This window comes from Mixophyes fleayi, chromosome 10, assembly GCF_038048845.1.
Source record: "Mixophyes fleayi isolate aMixFle1 chromosome 10, aMixFle1.hap1, whole genome shotgun sequence".
NCBI lineage: Eukaryota > Metazoa > Chordata > Amphibia > Anura > Limnodynastidae > Mixophyes > Mixophyes fleayi.
Genome location: NC_134411.1, coordinates 2,245,116 through 2,271,447, shown reverse-complemented (window position 1 = coordinate 2,271,447; position 26,332 = coordinate 2,245,116). Strand labels below are relative to the sequence as shown.

The following is a 26,332-nucleotide window of genomic DNA, read 5'->3' as shown; positions in this document are numbered from 1 at the left end:
GTATAGTCTAGAGCAGTATATTATTGTATAGAGCTGTATAGTATAGAGCAGTATATTATAGTATTGTATAGAGCAGTATAGTATATTATAGAGCAGTATATTATAGTATAGTATATTATAGTATAGTATAGTATAGAGCAGTATAGTATAGTATAGTATAGAGCTGTATAGTATATTATAGAGCAGTATATTATAGTATTGTATAGAGCAGTATAGTATATTATAGAGCAGTATATTATAGTATTGTATAGTATAGACCAGTATAGAGTAGTATAGTATTGTATAGAGCAGTATATTATAGTATTGTATAGAGCAGTATAGTATATTATAGAGCAGTATAGTATAGTATTGTATAGAGCAGTATAGTATAGTATTGTATAGAGCAGTATAGTATATTATAGAGCAGTATAGTATATTATAGAGCAGTATATTATAGTATTGTATTGTACAGTATAGTATAGTATAATAATAATATATATATATATATATATATATATATATATATATATATATATATTATAAGCTGTAGGATATATTGTATTGTTGGGGTGTGCCTATAATGAGAAACCAGAGGCAGTTGTTTCAGGCACATGTTTTGGGGGTAATAGATAAAGAGAATTTAATGGGTGATCCATTTCTGCAAGTAACTTCTCACAGAAACAGTCTTCCAGGACGTGGAAGTTTAGCGGGTACAAATAAATCTATTTAATCCTTTATCTTTCAGTTGAATTATAATCTGTAGGTTGTAGAGCGAATATCTGAGCTGAAGGTTTATACCATCTACCTAGATGCCTCCAGACTGGACAAGTACTTTGCTTAGTGTTATGATTCTCTGTAACTAAACATATAATAAGTGTACAAAGTGACGGCTACATGCTACATCCTGGGTATCAGATTTACATTTATTACATTATTGGTTTAGAAAATTAAACTAACAGAAGGATAATATACAGAAACAGGATAAAATGTACTCTGGGGACATCTGCTGGTAAAAGGGGGAAACTGCAACTGTCATTTTTAGCAGTTTAAAAACTGTGCTACTTCTAAGGACATTAATGTGACAAGTTTACCTTAGAATGTGAACAGATTGAGAGACTAGTGCAAATGGAAAATAGTGCTGTTTCCATAACAACCAGATGTTTGCTTTCATTTGCTAAAGTGCACAGTAGAAATGATAGATAGAATAATATTGATGGTGTTGGACAAGTTTACATAAATATTCACTAATATTTTCCATGAGCAGCTGAGATCGCACAGAAACAAAGCAGCTCATCCCAAGTCACAGAGAGCAGCGACTCATGTCCGCCAGCCTAATATTCAAGGCCGTGAGCTATGTCCTGATTTTCTCAGTACAGTCCATTTTTTCCACCCAAAGCCTTAAACTTGCAGGGACTCAAGTGGAGTTAGATGCATTTGAGTGGCTGAAAGTGTTTACACTTCCATCCCATGATGGTGCAGTGACAGCACAGGGATGTAGCTTGCAGCGTTAGTAAATGTTAGCTGAACACAGTAAATAATGTATGGAGGGGTCTTGGCCGTAGCTGTGCGGTAGGGGCTGCTGCCCAGGGCGCAACGCGGAAGGGGGGCAGAGAGGAGGATTCCTAGTGGGCAGCCTAGCGCTTTACTGCTATTTTCATATCATCAGTTCAGCCCATAAAATGGCTGCCTCCGCTGTGCCTCATGCCTCAGTGTGCCCCATGTCTCAGATATCACCAGTTCTTAGTGAACTGGTCAGCGTCATTCTCATGTACTCTGATTTCACCCAAACAATGTCTGCCTGCTCCACACAACAGATTTTAGCTATTTTAGATACACAAAAAGGAATTGGATTCCTTGTCTCTGGCATTAAGTCCACTTATAAGATCGACCATAAAATAGATACAATTTAAAAGCTTAAGAATAGAGCCACCTGGTGGATAAAGTAGATTTTTCATCTATTGGTTATAACACATCAGATCTGTTCTCAAAAGAGTAAATAAGCGTCCAGATTTAAGTATTAATATTTTATTTTTAGCTGGTATCTTAGACTTAAGCATCAGTAACTCCATATAGTTTTATCTTCTGTGTAACCTTATTTTGAACTGCAAATTACAGCATATATGAACAAACCATAGAAAATGACATTGCACTGACCAAAATTATTATAGGTCATTAATGGAATGCAAGAACAAAATGATAATTGTCCAAGAGATTCTGCAGCAGCTGTGTTATTTGTGTGTAAAGTTTTTGTTGGTTGTATAGAGAGAACTGAGTGCTGGCAAATTCCCTACAGACTTTAAGCTGACCAAAAATTATTCTTTGAAACCATTTAGAAAATGGACAGACAGGTCCTTGGAAGCAGCTAAACTGCAAAGTCTAATACTAGACAGTCACTTGTATGTTCTAACACTAAAGACCTGCACAAAGGAAACCAGAGCCCCTCACCTGTCTGTGGTTAAATAGACAGCTTCCTCGTTATACTTAATAGACAACATCCTTGTTTGTTTTCTAAGACAAATCCCAGAAAACATATTCTTTTTATATGTTTTTATATAAACCATATTTTTCTTTACAAATGTTTCTCTAATTCCAGTTATTTGATTGTGAACTTGTAAAGAAGATGAAATAGCATCCGTTGATGAATTTTATTTACTAATATTTTAATCTAACGGTACCAGGGTTTCCCAAACCCAGTCCTCAGGGCTCCCCAACAGTGCAGGTTTTCTGGATCACATGTGACATAATTAGGACCACCTGTGGATCTGTTACAATGTGTCAGTCAGTAATGAATAGTGTACACCTGTGCTCAAGCAAAGAGATATGGAAAACCTGCACTGTTAGGTAGCCCTGAGGACTGGGTTTGGGAAACCCTGCATAGAGCCAGCAAAATAACATTGCATAAACAGAGCTCTGAAATATAACACAGCTGCTGCTGAACCTCTTGGGCAATTATCACTGTGTTCTATCTTATCATTGATGACCTATAATAATTTGTGTCAATGCAATTGTTATTGTTATTATTATTATTATTATTATTATTATTATTATCTTTTACACGGCACCACAACAGGTCCACAACACCGTACATGAAACATACAGAACGCAATGATCCATAACACATAAGGTGATAAATGAAAAGCAAAACACAAAGACCAGACATACTGAATGGATAAATGTACAGGTAACATTGTAATGCAGATCAAATTATTTACAGGACAGTGAGTGTAATGTAATTTATAAATGGTTTGGTTTTTTATATATATATATATATATATATATATATATATATATATATATATATATATAAATAGGACAAGATATCTAGATGGCGCTTAACCCAATGTTGTAATGTTATCCATAAGGTATAAAGACAATTAAGTAGACAAATACACCTCCACAGGTATGTGTGTGGCAGCCAGTCTTCAAAAACGGATGGTAAGTCCGAAAACAAATAGTACAATGGGCACCCATTGTGCTGCTACATATATATATATATATATATTGTAATCTGGAGTTGAAAACAAGGCTACACAGAAGAGAAAACTAGATGGAACTTCCAGTGCTAAAGTCTAAGGGGTATATTTACTAAACTGCAGCTTTGAAAAAGTGCAGATGTTGCCTATAGCAACCAAACAGATTTTAGTTGTTATTTATTTAGTACATTCTAAAAAATGACAGGTAGAATCTGATTGGTTGTTATAGGCAACATCTACACTTTTTCAAAGCTGCAGTTTAGTAAATATACCTAAGATATCAATTTAAAATACAACATTGTGGGCTCAGAGCAAATATTAACAACAAACAAACAGCCCTGCTTGTATTATAAGCTATAAAAGTAAAACTCGTCCCACTAGGTGGCGCTATTCTTTTGCCTTTAAATTGTTTTCTGTGCCTGTATCTCGGTTACTGTCTGAGTTATTGAAGGGGCTAGAAGGGGACCTTTGTGTGTCTAGGATCGCTATAAATCCTCATGCGCCGTTTGTGCGGCGAGGCCGTCATTATGTGGGCAGAGTCACGGTACATGAGAATGTTGTTAATTAATTCACTAGGATCAGAGGCATGAGGCACAGTGAGGCTTGAGGTACAGCGGAGGGAGACATTTTATAGGTTGAAGTGATATGAAAATGCAGCCGGTCTCCTCACCAGGAAGCTGGGACATCACTGAGGGATTATGTGGAACTTCAGGACAATGTTTCTACATTCGTGTTGCTGACAACTGTACTGAATCTTACTGGGTCTGACATGTGTGGTCCTTAATACTTGGGGTCCTGGGATCAGTGAGCCCTGATCTTGTGTATAAGGGACATTTCCTTTAGTGTCTGAATACAATAAAACAACTTCCATCAGCGCCTGATGTGAGAGGTGTAAAGATATTTATCAAATGATTTCTTGAAGTATTTTACAATATTATTCACTAGGCTGCGATTTGCAGCGTCTACGATATCGTCTTCGCTAATAAAACCGCAGTAATATCGAGTAACGTGAAACAGGAATTAACTGTATCAGAGAACACATGGACAATATTACACAATACATTGTTACAAAATAATTATACAATGAACCTACAGAGTCCATAGACTTACAGGACAGTGATCACTGAAGGTGATACATATAAGAGAACAGTAAGAAGACACAATACAGATAAGCACAATGATTAATATATGGATTGAAGTAACACAACAATTAGACAGGGACAATGTACAACCTAAAGGGTGTCAGTAAAGAGAGACTAAAGCAGCATATGGGACAGTCCGCATCGTGACGTACGTTGTGGTGCAGAAGATTAGATCGAGGATATTGTAAAAAAAAATGACAAAATTAAAAACTAGAAGGAGGTAAAAGACATTAGTAACAAGCACTGAGGAGTGAATATTACTTGGATATCCTTATAGAGTGTGAGAGGTGTATAATATTGTAAGTACATTTGTCAGCATCTAAGACAATCTGCTCTGAATATATCATTTTAATCAGAATCAGAATCTGGATATTTGTTTCCTGTACTGATCAGAAACTGTTACATTGTGTCTGAGATTTGCAGCCTGTTCCCCGAAACAGTGTTATCAGTTATCCATGTAACAATGTATCAGTCTGCTGGATACTTTGTAACTATTTGCAGCACAGGTGATGCTCTCTCAGTGGGAGGAGCTGCAGGCGATGGAGCAGGTGACATCTGCTAATGTTACTGTCCTCCACCTGGACCAATGGGCAGCAGGGATGAGCAGCCAATAGGATTGTGTGTTCCTTTGTCTCCTTCAGGATGCAGCTTCCATCCTCCCATGTAACAGCAGCTGCCATTGGCTGAGCCTTCCCCAGCATCTGATGGGCACACTGGCCATGTCCTATGTCCCTGCAGCCATCACCATCACTCTGTAGGACAACATGGCTCTGTCGACCATCCAGAGAGTGGCCTTGTTCTCCGGCCTGGTGCTGTGTGTGTCTCTGCTTCTGCCCAAAACCTTCCTGAGCAGAGGGAAACAGTCTGGGCAGCAGGAGGGTAAGCAGTTTGTGCATGGGGGCTGGTGGGCAGAGAGTAGACCCCGGTATTGTTCTACACAGTGAGCACAGCAGCCAGGGGGAGGCCTGAGCCTCTCATTGTCTGCTTAACCCATTCAGTGCTGCATGATGCTCCGCATCACTGATGTGCAGCTCTAGAGACCTTCAGTGTTCTGTGGCATAATCTGTCATTGTGTGTGTGTGTGTGTGTGTGTGTGTGTGTGTGTGTGTGTGTGTGTTAGTACATCACTATTGCAAGACATGAAGTGCACTATTTATTTGTTACGGGTTTTTATTGTGTGTCTAAAGAAGCGATTTGTGGAATACAATATCTGTATGTGCTATAAAGGCGCTACCTCCTTCTTGGGATATATATATATATAATCATTGCTGAATTAAAATATACTGCCCATGTAATATACACAGTTATGTACATAGATTATTATCACCCACTAATACTGAAGAGTTATCATCCTGTAGTTAGAGGAGTAGTGGGTGCAAGAGTCACTGTCCAGCAGATGTGGCAGGGGAACAGCTGGAGAGGTATTTAAACATATTTGGGTTAATAACAGGTCCAAGGATGAAATAATAATAAAATATATACATTGTTATCTGTTTGAAGGGACAGAGTAAAACCTGTTTGTAGGAACTGATGAGAAATATGAAAGTTATATGCAGCAGATAACCCAGCTCCAACCGCAGACCTGATCATCATCAGCTATTTACATAGCACCACCAATTCCACAGCGCTGTACAGATAACTAACTCATATTAGTCCCAGTGCCATAGGAGCTTACAGTCTAAATTCCCTTACAATTTTGTCCGCAGCCAATTAACCTACCAGTATGTTTTTGGAATGTGGGAGGAAACCGAAGCACCCAGAGGAAACCCACAGGGAGAACATACAAACTCCACACAGATAAGGTCATGGTTGGGAATTGAACTCATGACCCAGGGGCGGTGAGGCAGAAGTGCTAACCACTGAGCCATCGTGCCGCCTGGTAAGACCACACCGTGTGTACATCCAGTGTATGGAGGATCGCTGACATATACCTGGTGTCCTGTTGTGGTCGGGATATGGGTCCGAGTGTCTGGACTCTCTTTCTCCATATTGTATAATCTACTTACCAGATTTTAGTAGTAAATATGTCACAATTTTCCGGAATGTGGTAATATAGGAATAAAAAATACTTGAGCCATTTGTTCTCAATAGGAGCTATCCTGAATCTCTGTCACAGGCCCTTGGAGAGCTCGAAACAAATCTTTTAAACTTATAAAATTTTCCTAAAGTGATCCTGACAATGTCGGTACGAGATAAACTGCTCAGAAGGTGGATAACATGGGATATGTCGCTGACTTTGATTTAATTCTGAGAAATCGATTTCAATATCTAGTGGGTTAAATATGCAAATTTAGCCGATGTTTTAGCTGTCAACCCGATAATACCGGACTGGTCTCCATTCACCCAGAAATAAGTCGGAAGTAATGAATTGAAAGTAGTGACATTATAATTGTTACTATACACACATTCCATATAATGTTCAACTGATAATATTATATAACATCCGTCAAAGTTTAAATCAATGTAAATTTTGCAAATACAGACAAAGTGAACCAGTTTGTGAATCAGGTGTAATTTGGACAATAAAACATCGCTTTTTGCAGAATCAGACCAATCACAGGAAGGTTTATAGAAAGGAGCCAATAGCAACACAACAGTCAGCATCACATGACCACAATCCTATAAACGCTCCATATAGTCAGTTCCCTGCTCATTCCTCTGCTCCTGTAGGTGCAGACACCTGAAACATGAAGCCTGTAATGGCCCAACAAACCCAAAATACTGACACTTATAAAAACTATCCAATAGTGGATAACCCTGAAATTTATTCCAGTAGCTGAAAGTTCAGAACTACAGTATATTATATATATATATATATATATATATATATATATATATATATATATATATATATATATGTATTTATGTGTAATATATATGTATCTATATGTATGTGTGTACATCTGAGTCTGCCCTGAATCTAGTAACTATTTGCTGCTGCGAGAGACAGCTCCGGTACCTGTGAATCATACTGATATTCCAGCCACACGTACAGGTTGAATTAGCACATGGATGTCCTCCATGTGAGCAGTAACGCCACCCAAGGCTTCAACCATTCTTACTGACCATTCACACACCTTTCATGTCTCCATTTACTGAGCCAGATATCTCCGTCCACCACCTGTGCGCGGTATCCCACGCACACCATCTCCCCGGGCACCACCTCTGTGCAGTCTCCCCCCGCGCACGGTATCCGATGCGCACCCCCCACACGCACCACCTCCATGCGTCCCACCCCCTACCCCCACTACACACGGTCCCACCCAGCGCACCACCTCCATACAGTACTCCCACGCACACCACGTCCGTGTGGTCCCTAATGATGTTTGGTGGCCAGAAATGTTTCTTATATAGGCAAGTTATTACTATAGTCATTTGTGGGGAAATGGGTGTGGCTGGTGGGCGTGACAAACCTCTTGGGTAGTACTTGTGATATGGGTGTGGCTGTTTAATGTGGGTGTGGCTGTTTCCCAGCCATCCCTAATTTCCAGGGACAGTCTCAATTTTTATAGCTTTTTCTTGTCCCATCAAAATGTCCCTATTTTTCAATATTGATCTAGTGTACATTATAATTCCAATTATTTTACATACTGAATCCTATTCTTGCTATTTATTTCCCCTTGGCCGTGTAAGTGCATTTTATTTACAATATTCTTCAGTAGATATACAAAAAATTACATTGTAATCGTGCTCATATATCTCTTCTTTGTTTTTATGTTCGTTAAAGTGGAAAATCCTTGTTCACAAAGGTAGGTTGTTGCAAAAGGCAGCAACTTTTTGACTGACTCCTCATGTGCAATTTTGATGCGTTTGCAGCTGTTCACATCCAAAAATATGACAGATCTGCACTGTTTTCAAATGCAATACGTGCTTCATTATTACATCGCAGCTCAAGAAGTGACTCTGACAACCCCTGAGGCTCTTCTGGTACAACAGCAATTTCACATTTAAAGGGGTCTACAATCCAACTGACAGCATGTGAATCGGCAGCATTACCCCCAGGAACTTAATTTTTACCCCATTTACCCTTGACCACTGATCTAGTGTGATACTAAATAGTTTTTTTTGTTTTTTTTCAAAAACATCTGTTTCATTCATAACTGCAATAATTGTGGTTTAAAATTATTTTAATATTTTCAACATAAACAATTTTGACTTATAAATAGGGTCTCAGGTAGAGTTGGGTGCCAATTAAATCACAGCCAGTAATTGCACCCCCACCCCCCCAAGAAAAATAGTCTCATGTAACTCGGGTGCGTTGACCGGATGCATCTAAGGTGACATCATCATCAGCGGTTCATAACTTACACTAATGATCGCGCATCCGCAGGTGTGACCGGTGCGTGCGCCTGAGTCTGTCTACATAAGTCGCATTTGTGCCAACGCACCCCCCTCCGTCCCAACTAATAACAAGTAATCTATGAAGTGTAAAAACAAATCAAGTGAAAATGTAAAAGGCAAAAGCTGACACCCATCCATACCGATCTCGCTCGTTACTTCAGAATAGAGAGGAGCAGAGTGCCAGCTCCGCGGTCCGATTCTGCGATGTATTTGTAACTCTGTGAATCGAGCTGCAATGATGACGATTAATTAGTTCTGCTTTGAGGTGGGACTGGGAACAAATTCCACTAATGTAACGTTCTAAATTTCATGGTCAAATGTGAAACAAGGCAAATATTGAACATTTCACTGATCTACGCATCCGACGTAAAGAGAGAGATGGCGCTGGAGGCGGAGAACACTAGCGGAACAGACATTTCCTTAGGTTGCACAAGATGGGTTGCTGAGCGCTCCCTTACAAATAGATGTGTGTGCTGCCTGGGGCACTGGATAATAAGGGAAGTCCCAGCCCTTAGATAAATGTTATAGTGGAGGAGAGTCCCCTTGGCGCAAATGTTGAATACATTTTCTTATATATGTTAAATCTTTTATTGCTCAATGGCAAAAATCACAAATGTTGATACATTTCAAAAGTTTGCAACCTTATTTATACAACATAGATAGATAATTATCATATGCAAACATGTCATAAAGCATTTCTCACTGTATAATATATCAGAAGGGTGAGTAAGTAGCGAGCAGTTGTCTCAGACAACTCTATGCTGAACCGTTAGATACTTACTCACCCGTCTGATATATTATGATAATTATCTATCTATGTTGTATAAATAAGGTTGCAAACTTTTGAAATGTATCAACATTTGTGATTTTTGCCATTGAGCAATAAAAGATTTAACATATAAAAGAAAATGTATTCCACATTTGCGCCAAGGGGACTCTCCTCCACCTGAACAGACATTTCCCACCGATAATGTAGTTTTAGCTGCAAATATCTTTAAAGAATGTTCAGTATTTGTTGGATTGTTACGAATGGATCTATTAGGATTCACTAAGCTCTGTCCACTGTCTGTAAATGTACTGTGTGTGTACAGTGTGTACGTAGCTGCCAACCGTCGCTAACCGCCATTGTTTTCTTCTGGGAGTGCCACTGTGTTTCTCCCTCATCTGCTGCGTGTTTCCCGCGTCATCACTGCAGAACGCTGCGGCCTACATGCAAAATGCGCTCTGCCGGTAATCACAATAAATTGTTTTATTCTGAAACCCTACATAAGACAAACAATATATGTTACAGTGATGAAAGAAGATCGTCTGCCCCCCTAGAACGAGGCTTTTCCATAAAGCAGGCCCTAATTATGCCCAATGGGGCAGGGTGAGCTGTGAATGACCAGTATTCTCTGTACAGCGCAGCGGAATACCCAGGCTTACATAAATAAAACAATAATAATTTAACGCGTAAGGTGTACAGTACGGGAAAGGGAAGCGGGAACTGCATTCGGTGTACAGAACAGGAGGTGATACTCTGCAGCTTGATCAGTCTTTCAGAAAAAGTTGGTAAATGGGGTAATTCATATTTCCAGAAATAAATATATTTTAAAACCTGTAACAGTCTATAGAAACATTTGGGAACTACTGACTGTATCTCAGTATAACAGACTGTAAATGCAGAATTGGCACAGGGGGAGTTCCTGGTTTCCTGCATAAAATTTAGCGCAGGAACCTTTCTATAAATAACCCGGGACAATGAGACAGACCCTCCCCGGCCTTGATGTAGACTGTAAATCAGTACAGGGATTAATATCGATCACCATTGTCCCCCCTCAATATCAGCCAACGTTACCCACCATCCAGCAGCCAAGTTCTGTCGCTGACATTGCACATCATAGGAATTGACGTTTAATTAAAGATTACAGTGTGTTCCAATGCATTGTTCTCAGTTCCATTTCCTCAGCGTAGCACCAGGCAATCCATCACCGCTGACACATCTCTGATAGTCTAGCCTTTTGTCAACCTCAATTACAATTCAATCCCAGGGTGATTGTTAAATGTCCAACAATGGCTGCAGCGCCAGGGAGTCAACGTTCATAACACACAAACGTCTCCCTCGTCTGCGCTCACTTTTCTATCGCACTTTATGAAGTGTTTGTGGTACTTCTAGTACTAGTATATAGTATCATCGCTTGGTGTCGTTTGAGGTGTCAGTTTTTCTTTCATGTTAGTGAAGGAATTTCTAGTTTATTAATTGTCCTATTACCCATTTTAAGGGTAAAGTATTTACTATTTTACAGAATTTTGGATCATTTCTGATAAAGTTTTTTTTAGTGACAAAGAAAACGACCGATAAAAGGACCCACAAAGTCGTAGGATCCATTGTAACAGTCTCTCTGTAGAACTTACTGTATAGACACATTAAAGTGTAACGTATTAAGTGGCAGTTTGATTGTGATGTGTAATTATTTTGCAGGGAATCCGGGGCGATTTTCAGCGGTTCCTCATGGAAAACCAGCGGATGGAAGGACTGCTGGGAACTTTTTCCCAAGATCCCACTTGTCTGAGGCTGTGTCAAAGGCCAAAACCGGAGGAGGCGGTGGCGGAGGTGGCGGAGGGGGCAAGCAGAGCTTAGTGGGGCAGATAATACCCATCTATGGGTTCGGAATATTGTTGTACATCCTATACATCCTTTTCAAGGTGAGAAACGCGTTTCACCTGTGTTTTATGGAAAAAGGAAAGTGTCCTGGGAAATCTGCGATAGAGGAAATGTTCTTGAAGAAATGACTTTATAGTTTAATAGAAAATAAGCTTCAAGACATTATATTCTGTTTCTACTGCTTACAGGTAGAGTAGACTTTATTGCACATTATTTATGTGTCACTTATCTAACGTATCACAGGATGTCACAGGCCGCAGCTTTATATCCCACAGATGACACGGTCTGATATTAAGTTATCTAGTTGGGGTGTCAGACAGATGCTACAACACATGCTGCTGCACCTGCAGCTGAATAATATCTGGGAGCATCTACTCTGTTAGTTTTGGGTTATCCTTGTATGAAACGACGTATCTATGTGTTTAATTCTGACTCATAGTATCGCAAGCAGGTGATAGCACCAATGTGAGGGCAATGATGACTTTTATTCCAGAGATATATAAAGTATTTTGATTTTGTTTTACAATTCTCAGCTTTCGTCCAAAGGAAAAAGCACAAAACTGGAGCCCAGAAGTGTCCCCATAGCGAACGGAAACCTGAAGCGGAAGATAAGTGAGTTTTACCTCCGCGTCTTCACGGACAATTGTTTTCTGTCTGACACTCAAACGTTTATTGTGAACGGGTTTCACACTCACTTGTGGGAGGGACAACATGTATTACATATATGATACAACTGCCTGTTTCAAATATTGTAACTTCGCACTTCTACGCAATGGCCCATCGCACCACGAAAGCCTAGTTGCGTTAAATTTTGCCACAACTTTGTTCATATGCAAAATATGTGTAGCCCCCCCCCCCCATTTCCCGTAGATCAGCCGGGTGTCTATGTAACGTGTACCGAGACCTGTGGTGTTTCCTTTACTTCTGCTCTCAGTTAGCTCAGTGCCTCCACCTTGGTCTGAGTACAGTAGGCTCTTCGTTGGGTTGTGCTCTTGACAAGCAACATCAGAGGGAGACCAAAGAGCCCTCCGCCCCCTACTAACAAAACCACAGACACACACAGAGACAGCATTAGGCAAATTGGTCTTTGAAAGCCACTTCGGCACTTTTATTGATTAGGGACGTGCTCCCAAAGGGTTTTCATGTCCGATTAGACTTTATATATACCAAAATAGAATATCTCTTATATAAACTGTATTTTAAAAGTATCCCTTTAAAATATAGTGAATGTACAAGAATACAATACCTTAACCTTTATTACCCTAGATAAAGCTAATGCTTTCTTGCAATTATTCTCCAACTGTAATAATATCTAACAACAATACATTCTAAACTCAACTCATATCCACTAACGCAACATGTTATACATCAATATATGTATATTTAGTAATAAAATGCAGTTAAGTGGTCTTATGAGGAAATTAATGACAAGCAAATGTATCTCCACTTCTCTATCCCAGAAACTGTAGACTATTGAAGAAAATACTCCAGAATAAAGTCGCTGGTGTCAGTTTTTCTTAGTTTTGTCAAACATAAATCTCTTTTAATGGTGACAATCTGTTGTATCAGTCACTTTTCTAATAAGCACAATCTCTGTTCTGTCTTTATCCCGCTGGAATATGACTTGAAGAAGTTAGGCGTGTACACAGTATCCTCATTGTCTCGTCATGTTACAGAGGCCCAGTCCGCAGTCAGCTATCGCTCCTCTGTACTTCACTGCAATGAATGTCATTTGTCTGAGGTTAATTTTGTTGTTTAGTGCAGATGTTCACAATATATCTCAGTCTCTGATCCCTAACTGTATTTCCCCATCACTAACCTGATAGTTTATCACAGTCCAGCAAAGGGGTGTGCAAATTATCTTCGGGCCTCCCCACCAAGTCCCTATCTACCTAATAACAATACCATACACAGTCCCATCAAATAATAAATTAACAGGGGTTACTTATCCATTTAGATTCCATTTTCTCTCCAGACCTCTCATAGGAAATTTCAGCTGTTCCTCTCACAGGACAGGGTTGACAAGTCTGACCGGGCTCTCCCTTCTGTCAGAGCTGATACTTCTCTGTCCCTCCCGGCTGTTTCCTCCTGGGCTGATTTTCTTCAGAGACTCACAGGGATTCTTCTGCTGACAACATGACAGGTTCTCCCCTGGAAGATTCACAGGTTTCCCACTGACAGGGACCAACTTCCACCCTTTAACTGCCAGTTTCAAGTCATCCCTCTCACCTAACTGTCACTTTTCTCTCGCTCCCTTAGTCTCTATGAGCAGAGCTTTATCAATCCCTGACATTAGTGCACATGTGCGGACCATCATGTCCGCACATGTGCTCCCTTCACAGTCCTCATTTCACTGAGAATTAATTCATTACATGTTCCAGAGAGATCTATTGAAATACCTATGTGGGACACAAAACTTGATATATAATTATATCATTATATATATATTTGTCAAGGAGACCCATCTCTGCCGGCTCCCTGATCTGATAACAATATATCACATCTATTTTGTCAGGAAACCGCTCTCTGACTTCCTTTACTAGTCACAAACTGCACTCTGTGCACTCGTGACTTGGAAGTTTGCTGTAAGGGGACACCCAGGATCACAGCCTAATTCTTGCACTCGCCTATCCCTTAGGCTACAGATCTAACTGGTCCCTTCCTCAACACAGACTCCCTACTTCCCCACCTCTCCGCAACTGCGACCAGCTACGTATAAGGCTCGTAGAACACCAAGGACTTGTTCAACACCTATACCCAGTTGCGCTCTGATAGCTCAAACAGTTAACACTTCCCACACTGGTATTTAAAGGGTTAATACAGCCAAGCAATCAACCTCTTCTAAACAAGCAGTGAACTCGTTTAGAGCAATAAGGACAGCACTTGTTACATTTTAGATTTAATATACAAATAAGTACAATGGTTACAGGTTATAAAAACAATTAATAAAAGAAGACAAAACATACCACAAAATGTAAAATAAAAGGGAGAAAAATTAATAGTATAAACTTACACACGAGTTGTATAATCTGCGCCAAGGGAAATTGACTTGGTAGATGGACGGCTTATCAATATTGATTGAATTACAAAATGTTTGACAATATCTTAGAAGAAGTGGTTCCATCTTTTAAAGACACTTCATCACCTCCCCCTCCTCCAGGAGTTGGCCTGTGACTCATTTTACTACCACAATTTACATCTTCCCTGTTTATTACCCAATGCTAAAATGTAACATATATTTCCTGGAGAGTGTCACACAGACCCTATTTTATCATTAATAAATCAAATATACATTTACCAATCTATACATACCGAACATGCATAGTTCCAGTGTATTAGTTCAGCTGATACTCATTTCCTCTCATTCCCTGCATGACACATAGCTTTATGTGACGTATGGGCTGCCCTTCCTCATCCTATTCGAAAATAGTGCTGGAGAAGATTCGGGGTGACCTTCAAAAATTTCTAACATACATTAACAAAAACAGACTTAACATCGAATTTACGACTAAGATCAGTTTAACCCAAGTCAATTTTCTGGATTTAACAATTTATATTGAGGACAACACAATTAAGACCAAAACTTACACCAAGGAAGTGGATAGTAACAATTCTATATTGGCATCGTGCCACTATCACAAGAAATGGATACAAAATATTCCAACAGGACAATTCAGAAGATTAAAGAGAAATTCTACCAGCTCACCGACAAGCGGTCTATACGCCCTTAGAGCATGTTATGAGATTGAATAGAAAACAACTCGTCCAATAGGGGAAATATCCTCAATCGGTTCCAGAAATTGCATTTATCACACAATTTAATAATAACACAACATCCATAGAGAACATCATTTGGAAACACTGGAACATTCTAGGGCTGGATGAAGAGGTTGAAAAGTTCCTACCAGATATGTTTCTAAGCAAAGTCTCGCACCCTGAGTTAAAATTTACCAGCCCTAGTAATGTGTCTGGTTATTTTAAAGTATGGCTGCCACAGATAAACATCACATACGTGTCACATACGTGTCACATTCAGCGTTCACGGAAAGCACGTACGTTATTCAGCCACATGAACTACACATACACTGATTCCTTTTTCATCCCACAAATTCCACAAATTCCCTTGTTCCTTAAATAAAACCCGTCACCTTAATTATGAAAGAAAGTGCCCGTGTTTCTACGTTAGTTAAAAAATATTGTCAACCGTGAAACTTACAAATGAGTTCCCATAATCGGTTTATGGTAAACACATCAAGCACACATCGTCGAGGAGATAAACCGTGTGTCGTGTAATATAGAGGCTTGGAATGTAATTACAGATGCGGGATTGTAGCGCTAGCTTGGAAGAGACACTTCTTATGTCTGTACCAAATGTGCTTAAAATAGGTGATTTCTTTTCAGTATTATTCAGGCTCAATTGTAATCATAAACCACAGAGACTGAGCTTAGATTGTTCCCTGATAATGCAAGAAGAGTGATAGACAGCCGTCAGCATGCGTCAGTGCTTAACGACACCTCTAGGCGGCGCTGGTGAGGGATCTTTCTGACACAAGTTGATATTTATTTTATGTGAAGTCTTTACAGTCGTACAAGTGCCCTTAGGTTTGGTATACAGGGGTGTTTAAGCCTATTAAATGCACTATTACACTGATGACCCAGAAAATGGACCTGTACACACACTTTCTGACAAATGTGCGCTAACGCTTGGTACAGTATAATGAGGCTCTCGATAAGAACGCAGTGCACTTTGCTGCAGGGAGGTACTGAGAACGCACTTCCAATGCTCTTTCAAGGACAAGCTACAACTTTTTATCTACGCTTGTAACAGACGTTGCTTTTTAACACCCGTGTATATGGGCCCTTGAAATGAAGCTCCCATTATTGCTGATTTTCCCAGGATATCGTCCTTTTTCCAGCCAATATCTTTAAAGTAGAATATTTTCCCAAATTGTAATCTCCTGATGAACATAAATTAACAGAAGTGGGAGTCGGATCCTATAATTTATCTAGGACCTAATTAATGTACGGAAGGAGGTGTTAATTTCCAGGGTCATGTTATAGGGGTGACCTGGTGTTTCACTGACACTTGATGGGGAGTCTTATCTTAAAGAGACTCTCATCACAAAACACAGTTATATCAAAACTATGGGAAACATTTTTATTTTTTTTTATGAATCTTAAATATTTGAATTATTTTACTTTATCTGGCTTCCAGTTTCCCGTTATAGAGAATACATAGGACCCTCATCTTCCAGTGCATGTAAATCAACTGCAGCCAACTTAGTACTTTGAGGAAATATATTTTATTTTAGTGCGGCTGTTAATTAAAGCTCCAAGACCCATATTGTGAACAGGAAACGCGTCGGTACATTTTGCTTTGCTGTTTGTTTAGACAAAGTTAAATCAAATATCAACCATTCACTCGCTGCTAAATGAGGACAGGTAAGAGCTTATTTCGGATCATTTTCCTAATTCCAATACGTAAATTGTGGTTGAACAGAATTGAATTTTAATAGTAATATTTTATAACTATTTAATGCGCTTCCAAACAAGCCCCCAGTGTAGCCCTCTCCCCCTTTTTGATGGCGCACAAATTCCCACCTTAATTAAAATGTTGGGATGTATGTGAACTTACTCTGTCAGTTGAGTCCTATACTAATTACAATTGTCCCTGGGGGAGGGGGGCTTCTGTCGCTTCCCAAATACAATACTATACTTGTTATTTAAAGAAAACATTTTATTATATTTGCACATTGTACAAACTCTCCCACCAGCCAGTTCCATGTTCCTTAGTTTGCAATAAGCAGAGGAATGAAAGGAAAGTAGAGAGAATTGTTTAAGCCTATTTAGCAAACCTGTAAAACTTCCACCAAGCACCAATACAGAATCCACAAACCAGGACGATGCAACGACCTGCAGCCCCGGAGATCCTCACCGTGAGATGATTTACTGCACTCACTTGTTATCTGCATTATGCACAGGGATTAAGATTAAGAAACATGTTTTATCTTATTTTTTCTTCTGTATTAGAAAAACAATCCCCCCATCATCCGCGGATCCCACCGCCATGATAACACGGACTATCGCACCCCAGAACTGAGACGTTCAGAACAAACCCAACACTGAAATAAAAGTAGAGAATCCTAATTGAAATCTTCCTTCTATTTCCCATTGATAAATCTGCTCTGGGTTTAATCGTCTGTGTTTTTTCCCCCCTTTCAACGCTGGGAGATGATGATAAATAGACTCTTCTGTTTTATAGCAGATTATCCTGTATTTATCATACGCTCTTCTGTCTTTTTAGCTGACTACGAGCTCAGCCAACTGCAAGATAAACTCAAGGAAACCGAAGAAACGATGGAAAAAATGATCTCCCGCCTGGGCCCCAACAGCGAGAGGTAGGGGCTCCTTTAATGAAAACCATAAATCACTAGCATTGGGGTAAAGCAAAATAAATGCTATATTATGCTCTTATTTCACACTTGCTACAACAACACGTCTTTATATTGCAAAATGTAATTTTAATAACATGATGTATGTGTCCGGATAATCTCTCGTACAGTGTAATATACGTCACATAAGTCTCAGAGCCTTTCATAGGATGAAATTAAATATTCAGGAGGGATTTTAAAATTAATTTATATTAAATGTACAGGTATATACAGAGCAGGATTTAAGGGGGGGTTCCAAGTGCCCCCATATCAGCTTATACATTATAGAGTTGTATGAACAGCCCGGATATACATATGGTGTCACAGACCAGATATAACGCAGATTTGGTAGAAAAATGGAAATAATTTACCCTTAACAAAAAAGAGTGTGGAAAACGAGTATATTTCCACCCATATGCAGAGCCCTATATCTCAAGATGCATGGAACATTAAAACGCCCCTTCGCGCCTGCGTCCCGCCTCTCCAGATGCAGCGCCATAACCGTGTACATCTGCATTGGCGCGCAGCCGCTTTCTGGGCAGACGCAGAGCGATTTCACGCAAGGAACATACGTCCCAATCTGCAGAAGCCCCAGAGTGTTACAATATGCAAATATTTATTTATGTAAGGAGGAAGTAATTGGAATCTGCCCAGTTTATTATGTGTCTCATTCACTAATGGTCATTTTTTATTAAAAAGAAAGTAATGTACTAAACCCACCCCATAATCTTGCTGCCTAGGTGTGATCCTTGACTCAGAAATATCCTTTGTTCCCCACATCTAATCTGTATCCAAATCCTGTTACTTCCATCTAAGAAACATTTCCAGAATATGTACAAATCGCACACAAGACTCTGCAGAAACTTTCATTCATGCCCTCATCATCTCCCACAGAGACTATTGTAATTCCCTCCTTACTGGTCTTCCCCTAATCAGACTCTCACTTTTTAAATATGAAGGGGGTTCAACTTCATATCATTAAAAACACTATCAACATATTCAGGACATGTTAGATAATAGGGCTCCCAGACATATTAGATAAACATTTATGTATTTTAGGCAAGTGATAGACACTAGAATTATATGGTTCTCTTACATAATATATTGCAATCTTAAAACTGACAATTAACAGTTTGTTTGTTTTTAAGGCTGAAACAAATTAATTTGTGGGATCTTATTCTGTATTCTGTAAGATTTTGTATCACGGAGTAATCTTTTGTTTTCCTTTATATAATCTCCTCAATTCAATATAACAACCCCTTCCACAGTTATTTGCTTGTATTTAATGATTAACTCCTGATGTTCTGTGAGATGAAAACCTGTTCATCTCAGGGTGTAAAGTTTCTTTTTAATATTCGTCTGTCACCTCAGTGTCAGACCAAACCTTGTCCCCCCTTTCGTGGGACTTCTCTTAGATTCTAACGGATAAAATGTAGATGTCGGGTTTACCCCTGATTTAATCATCATGTATCTGACTCGGTAGATCTTCCAATAAGGAAACTACTTTTTTTGGCAAAATGCAAATTAAATCTTAAAAACTTATTTAGATTTATAAAACTTTGAAAGTTTTTGCGTTAGGTGCAAATGACCTTTACTCACTCAGCTAAGTGAACACTCACGTAGAATCCTGTTCCCTTCCTTTGTAAATAGTGTTTTTAGTACCAAACGTGGGTGATTTAAGAATTTATAACTCTATTAGCTTTAAACTTATGTTCCAGACTCAAACGAGCACCATGTTATAATTTCCTTAGTGAAAGGATTTTCTAATATACACCAATAAACACAAGGCGATCAGTTCTATCCCTAAAACTCTGCAGATTGTGACTGTGACCCTCCCACAAATCTTCACCCGTCCCCTCCTCTGTGTGGTTCCTTTTCAACATTTCATCTTTCTAAATAAATCACATTTTGTTAGTACAAAACCCAAATAAACATAATCACACAAAGAACTAAAATTTATTAAAAATAACCATTATCATTTAAATTTACATTATAAACCTGTCCTTGAGGATCGTCCTGTAAATCCTTCTGTGTGAGGGGTTTAGGAGTCACTCCTACAAACATCACTCTGTGCGGATAATCACAGCACTTACATGGTTCAGAATGTAAAACTGAAGAAGAATTTCAGGTATAACTACTGTATATTTGGCACAGAAATAAATGTCTCTCTTCCCACCAGAGTGACTGTGTCACCGGCGTCAGCTGAAACCTTTATTTTATGTATTTGGTGGTTAGAGTGGACAACGTCAGCACCACGGAGGAGCAGCAGTTACTGGAGAGGTTGAAGGAGATCACCAGAGTTATGCAGGAGGGGAAGATCCTGGATGGGGTGTCCCCCGAGCAAGAGGCAGAGGAGGCTCCGTACATGGAGAGCTGGGAAGGTACGTGTCCAGAAACGTCACAACTCCTGCGCAACCTCCACTAGAATCTGTGTCCAGATGTAACAAAATCCTTAAAAAAACGCCAAATAGCGCCCTACTGTTTTATCATCAGCCAGCGCAGAGTACACTGACTAATAAAGGCAACGCGTTTCACACTGAGTAAAAGCCACTGAGCTACAAAATAAGAACCTTATCGATCCCTTAAACCTGCTTCCTGACCTTCCAAATAATTGCCTATTAAATCTTCATGTGCAGAAAATCACTATCTTTATCCAACATTTATTAATATATAGTCAAATGCGTAATTTGTCTGTTTGTGTTCTGCACCCCACAATCAGTGGCTGGTAACTCTTATACAGAACCTATGACGCAGGGTGGTTCTCACCATTAGCCTATCCTGGAACCACACTGGCCGCTGGTATTCTGATGCCCCTGGACTTGTAGTATATAGTTATTAGTTGTGAGTGAGGGAGAGTCAGGGGGACTCGCAATTATGGAGCAACATGCAGGAAAAACAAGACAGACAGGACACAAAAGAGAATGGTCAATTGGCAGGCCGGGTCATAGGACAGGAGAGGTACACAGGGTCAATAAACAGGTCTAGAGTTCAAGCGCAGACAGAGATCCAACATAAGGTCCATTAAACAAAGCCAATGTCAAACACAGGGAATCCAGCAGCAGAGGATATAACAATCTATATAAAAACAAAGCTACAGTAACTAGACTAGGTACACCTAACACCAGCGAGGCAATAATGGCAAAGAGTATATTTATGTAAGTCCTGGCCATTCAGCTGCTTAGTAGAAATCATGTGAGTGGGAAGTATGGGCTGATCAGCTTCTAGGTAGTGAGCAGTGATGAGTCTTGCAAGAGCTGATAAATCATCTGCAATGTGGAATCCTCATTAGCAGCTCAGGAAGCGGGGTGAACTGCGAACATTACTGTGTTCAAATTCGTGTTAAAGTTAACTCTCCATTCATATGAAATATTGTTCTACATTGCAGCCATTTAAAGGCTTGAACATGTTTGAACCTGTTCACTTTGCTGAAGTTTAGCACAAATTTTTCAGTCTACAGTTCAATAATTTATTGTGGATTTCCAATGATGTAGAAAATATTATCGAGAACCATTTTTGAGCATCTCTAGCTATTATCAATGGGTGATCAGCCTATCAGAGTCCAGGAAGTTTGAAACGCCCGCTTGTCTGTAAACAAATAATCTGTTACGTGAGAAGCTGATTATAACATTTTAGATGCTGATTTGTGTTCAGTGCAATTGAAGTTAATTTTAATGACCTTGTGTTCTTGTCTAAATTATACATTTAATTAGCAAAAACAAAACAGCCGTGAAGCCCCCATCGCAGGATAAACACTACCCCAGGTGCCTCAGTACTGTGATGAGGGTCTCCGTAATGAACCATCTCTAGGTTAGGACCCTTTGAATCATATTTATGGGCAGTCAGGTGATAGAAAATAAAATATCAGGCCCCAGTTGTTTTAGTACAATTGAAAGATTTACTTGAAATATTGTTGGATAAGATCTGACCTACAAGAGCTCAGATGACTAAAACAATACGATTTAATATAACTCTGTAATTACTTTCTAAGAAAAGCCTGAATTGTATGAAATGATTCCAGGTTACAACAGATCTGTACAAAGAACCGCTCAATTTAAGAGATTTCCACAAAACTTACCCGATTCCAGGAATTTCACGTAACTGACAAACAAAAGTGTCATATAAACATTAAACACATCCTATAAATGAGAAGGGCAAATATAAAGGTAAATTTTAATTTAAGAAAAAGCATCAACTACATAATTTATTTTTCTCTGTTATTTTGGAGAATATTTACATCACGGAGGACCCAGTAACTCTCCGAAGTAACCTATCTAATAAGATCTGTGAATACTTAAATATCGCTGGTATTAATAACATATAAAGATATCAGTTTAGCTTTGTCAGAGGTTATAGACAGGATATTATTACTATTTATGAACCTCCAAGAGGTTTGAATCCCCTGAAAACTGCAGATTACGTGGGATTACAGCATTATTAAGTAACGTGGCTGCTTATTATCAGAGGATTGCAGCAGATATCAGAGACCTCCCAGACTCATTGATCACGAATCTATTCCCCATAGGTGTCTGTGGGGACTGCAGTGATGCCCTATTTATCTCCAGAGCTTGACCCAGCAGCTGATGCCTCTTTACTCTATGGGGAGAACCTCACAAGAGAGGGATCATTGGATCCCTCCCCAGCAGACTTTGTGCTTCTCCCCATCGAAAATTGCGCAAGACCATCAGAACCTCTAATATAGATTTTTCACCTATCGGAGCTGCTGTCCCGGCTAATTAATTTTAATAAATTTCTATGTTAATTAAATTTTTATCATTGCAACAAGAAATGATAATTAACATGAGCAATATGCAATGGGTCAACACTCCTCCTTCAACGGCATATAAACCAGAATTGCTATTGGTCAGATTCAGCTCCGTCACTAACAGGCGTTAAATAAAGGATCCTCTATACAAAGAGATTGCTGGTATACAAAGGAGCAAGTTGTTGTATCAAATATTGTAACAAAATGATCTGCAAATTATAATATATTAAAGTACAGTCAGTCACTTTTAACAGTAACCAGTGGAGATAACGTAGCAAAATCCTTCCAAATTATCTTTCGTCAGAAAATCACCCTGGACGTCAAATAAAATAGATCAGGAGAAATAAATGTATTTAGTTCACTTTAGATATTCATGTCCTGATAAATAATCAGTTATAAAGGGGGTAATTGTACTCAGAATACTATATAGACTTAAACCAATGATGGCAATTGAATATGTGTATGAAGATTTTCATTGTTATTCCTGTAGTGTCCTTATTATCACCTCTTCCAATGATGCCACATTTAGTCCATCTATCGGCATTGTGGAAGGTCAGGATATGATTACTGATTGGTGTCAGTGGTCCAGATTCATTGGTGTAACTATTGTTCTTCTCCGAGTTAACACTGGAGGACACGTGAGCAGCAAAAATGTTTTTTTTCTCAAATCAAAATGACCCATAACCTGAAGTCTTCCACGGCGTCGAGTAATGTTATTATCAAGTTGTTTAAGACTTTTTATTCAGATGCCCTGAATTGGTACCAAATGTGGACATTCTTAGAATATAACTGTTGCGTTTAGTTTATCGATATTTGTTTTAATTCTCGTGTACGACAGGTTACCCTGAAGAGACGTATCCCATATACGACCCGTCGGACCACAAGCAGAGACAAAACACGATTTTCGTAGACTGTTCTGTGCTGACCCAGCCCTCGGCGGAGGAGATCGCGGAGCAGATGGAATTCGCAGAAGTCTACGATCGTTTATACACAAAGGACCCCGAAGATGACGGTTATAAGGGGGTTCCAGAATACAAACTTTATACTGATCCTCCGCGCGGCTCTATCATTACGCCGGAGGGGGAGGACTGCGCTAGTGACAGCGCTGAGGCATGGGGCGACAGCGAGGATGAGGAAGACGATCCAGCGGTTATAGCGGAGAACGCAGGGTTCAGCTCGGACAGTTGCGGTGAAGGGGACCCGTATGTAGGCGATCCTGTCACAAACTCGGCCACCGATGGAGAGTCACCCGGACCAGTCACTAACCCCAACCAAGACGAAACAGGAACTGTGCGGAAACGGAGCAAAAAGCCGTCCGAATACTGAACATTCCGCTATGAGATCTTGTGATCATATTTGGGTTTCTCCGTTACCACAGAAGTCATGTGACCAGGGGGGGTGGGCGGAGTTTTCCATCTTGTAAACCTAAGCAGGACGCAGATATTGTGACCATCCAAGAGACACTAGGTCCTCTAGATGCTACTTGTGAGAAGCTGCAGTGTTCTGTCCATACTACATCGTGGAATAATTCAGCAGTTCTATGGCCTGAAATGGGGAGATATTGGGACTGATGTTGGCAAAATGGGTGTAAATTACTCTAAAACAAGAACACAGAAAAATAACGTATTTCCACTCATCATCACCATTTATTTATATAGCACCACCAATTCCACAGCGCTGTACAGAGAATATTTGTCACTCACATCAGTCCCCGCCCCATTGGGGCTTACTGTCTAAACTCCCTAACACACACACAGTGTTAATTTTGTCAGCAGCTAATTAACCTACTAGTATGTTTTTGGAGTGTGGGAGGAAGCCGGAGCACCCGGAGGAAACCCACACAAACACGGAGAGAACATACAAACTCCTCACAGATAAGGCCATGGTCGGGAATCGAACTCATGACCCCAGTGCTGTGAGACAGAAGTGCTAACCACTGAGCCACCGTGCTGCCCACCCATAGGCAGAGCAGTACACCTCTCTAGATGTGTACACCTCCGTATCGGGGGGCGTAGGTGCCAGGTTATCATCATCAGAGTGTATTTGCACCTGCCCTGAAGCAGGGGTAGAAGGTACGCCTCCTAACAGGCGTACATGCCCGTTTCTGCATTCTGCATGAGCCTCATTTGCATAGACACGCCTGTAGACAATGTTGGACCGCCCCCTTCCCTCTCCAAGTACAGTTGGGCATAATTGCCAGAATCTCACAAGTCTACAGAGGTGATTATGCATCCGCCCACCTAATGGGCACACGAACAGTGATTTTATGCAAAATACACTACGCAAAATGGCGTATGCTGCACTCAACCCCGTTGTACTTCTCCTGCTCTGCTTCTGTTAGTCCATGGACTCACTCATTATAATGACTATAGTAGAGATAACGTTATGCTGTACAATCCTCTCTGCTAATGTCCCGTGTGCAGAATTCGTAGTTGTATCGCATGAACCCCGCAGCATCGCAGTGTTATGTACAATGTGCCGGACTGAAGAAATGCAACAATATCAATTATAGTGTGTGTATATATATATATAGATAGATATAGAGAGAGAGAGAGAGAATTTATCCACAGTGTTCCTATGACAAGAGAATGGTCGTCTGCACCACCGAGCATGTTACCAGCACCATATACTATACTAGCAATACTTACCACTATGCCTCCTGACACAAGTAATTAAAATGCTCAGTAATTAATATTCTATTTGTGTGTAGTGAACAATATATTGAAATCTCAACTTCTGCATATACAGTATTTATACCTAAAAGTAAACTTCAATTTAGATAGTTTTAGACTGAATAGAGTTTTATGCTTATTTATTATTATATACCTATATAACTCGATCTATCATGACTGGTTTCCATTGGATGTCATAGGGAACCAGGAATACTAGGATTTATGTAACGATGGAGGACACAAACCCTGAACGGGCCAGGAGATGGTGACGGACCTGAGACAATATTTTTAGGAGGGGGGGGGGGGGATCTATCTTATTAATATAGATCTATTTCACATGCAGGTGCCGATGTGTTTCCTGATATTAGACGATATAACAGCCGCTTTATATTCCTTTTATAGACCTGATGCACCGTTTATAAGTTATACTTGAGGCTTATATCACGTTTGGTAAAATCAGAGCATTTGTTACAATCATTAACTAAAAAGTACATAACGTTCTTGGCTTTTCTTCTTATCCGCCTTTGATCTCTATTTTTAGTAATAATCCGCGGAGAGGACTGAATACAATGTAACACGTTTGTCCCACGCGCCTCGCTGGGGTGGAACGTGGAGGTTACCCCCCGCCTGGGCCGTTCTGCAGAACAATGATACTATATCCTGTAACTTTGTAACAAATGTCACAATAATCCGATCTCCTCGCTGACTGCGCCATGCCGGGGAGCGCTATTTATAAATATCTATTGTGCCTTAGAAATCCATTATACGTACCAGCATGATCCTGGCTCTCAGCTGCTATATTCACTAAAGAAATTCTAATTCAGTGACCTAGTAATTAGCAGTAATTATATGCTATGTGTTAAACAGTTTCTGTAGATTGATTAATTA

The 26,332-nt window shown here is 39.7% G+C and overlaps 1 protein-coding gene across 1 annotated transcript; it reads left to right on the top strand.

The window, feature by feature from the left end:
• The first annotated feature begins 5,248 nt into the window (after positions 1–5,248).
• Positions 5,249–25,278, top strand: RIC3 (RIC3 acetylcholine receptor chaperone). Its single transcript, XM_075187614.1, has 6 exons — positions 5,249–5,473; positions 11,397–11,620; positions 12,113–12,191; positions 17,884–17,977; positions 20,246–20,391; positions 23,611–25,278. Exons 1-6 carry the CDS (start codon positions 5,359–5,361, stop codon positions 24,096–24,098), a joined length of 1,146 nt encoding a protein of 381 aa, XP_075043715.1. The 5' UTR covers positions 5,249–5,358; the 3' UTR covers positions 24,099–25,278.
• The last annotated feature ends 1,054 nt before the right edge of the window (positions 25,279–26,332 follow it).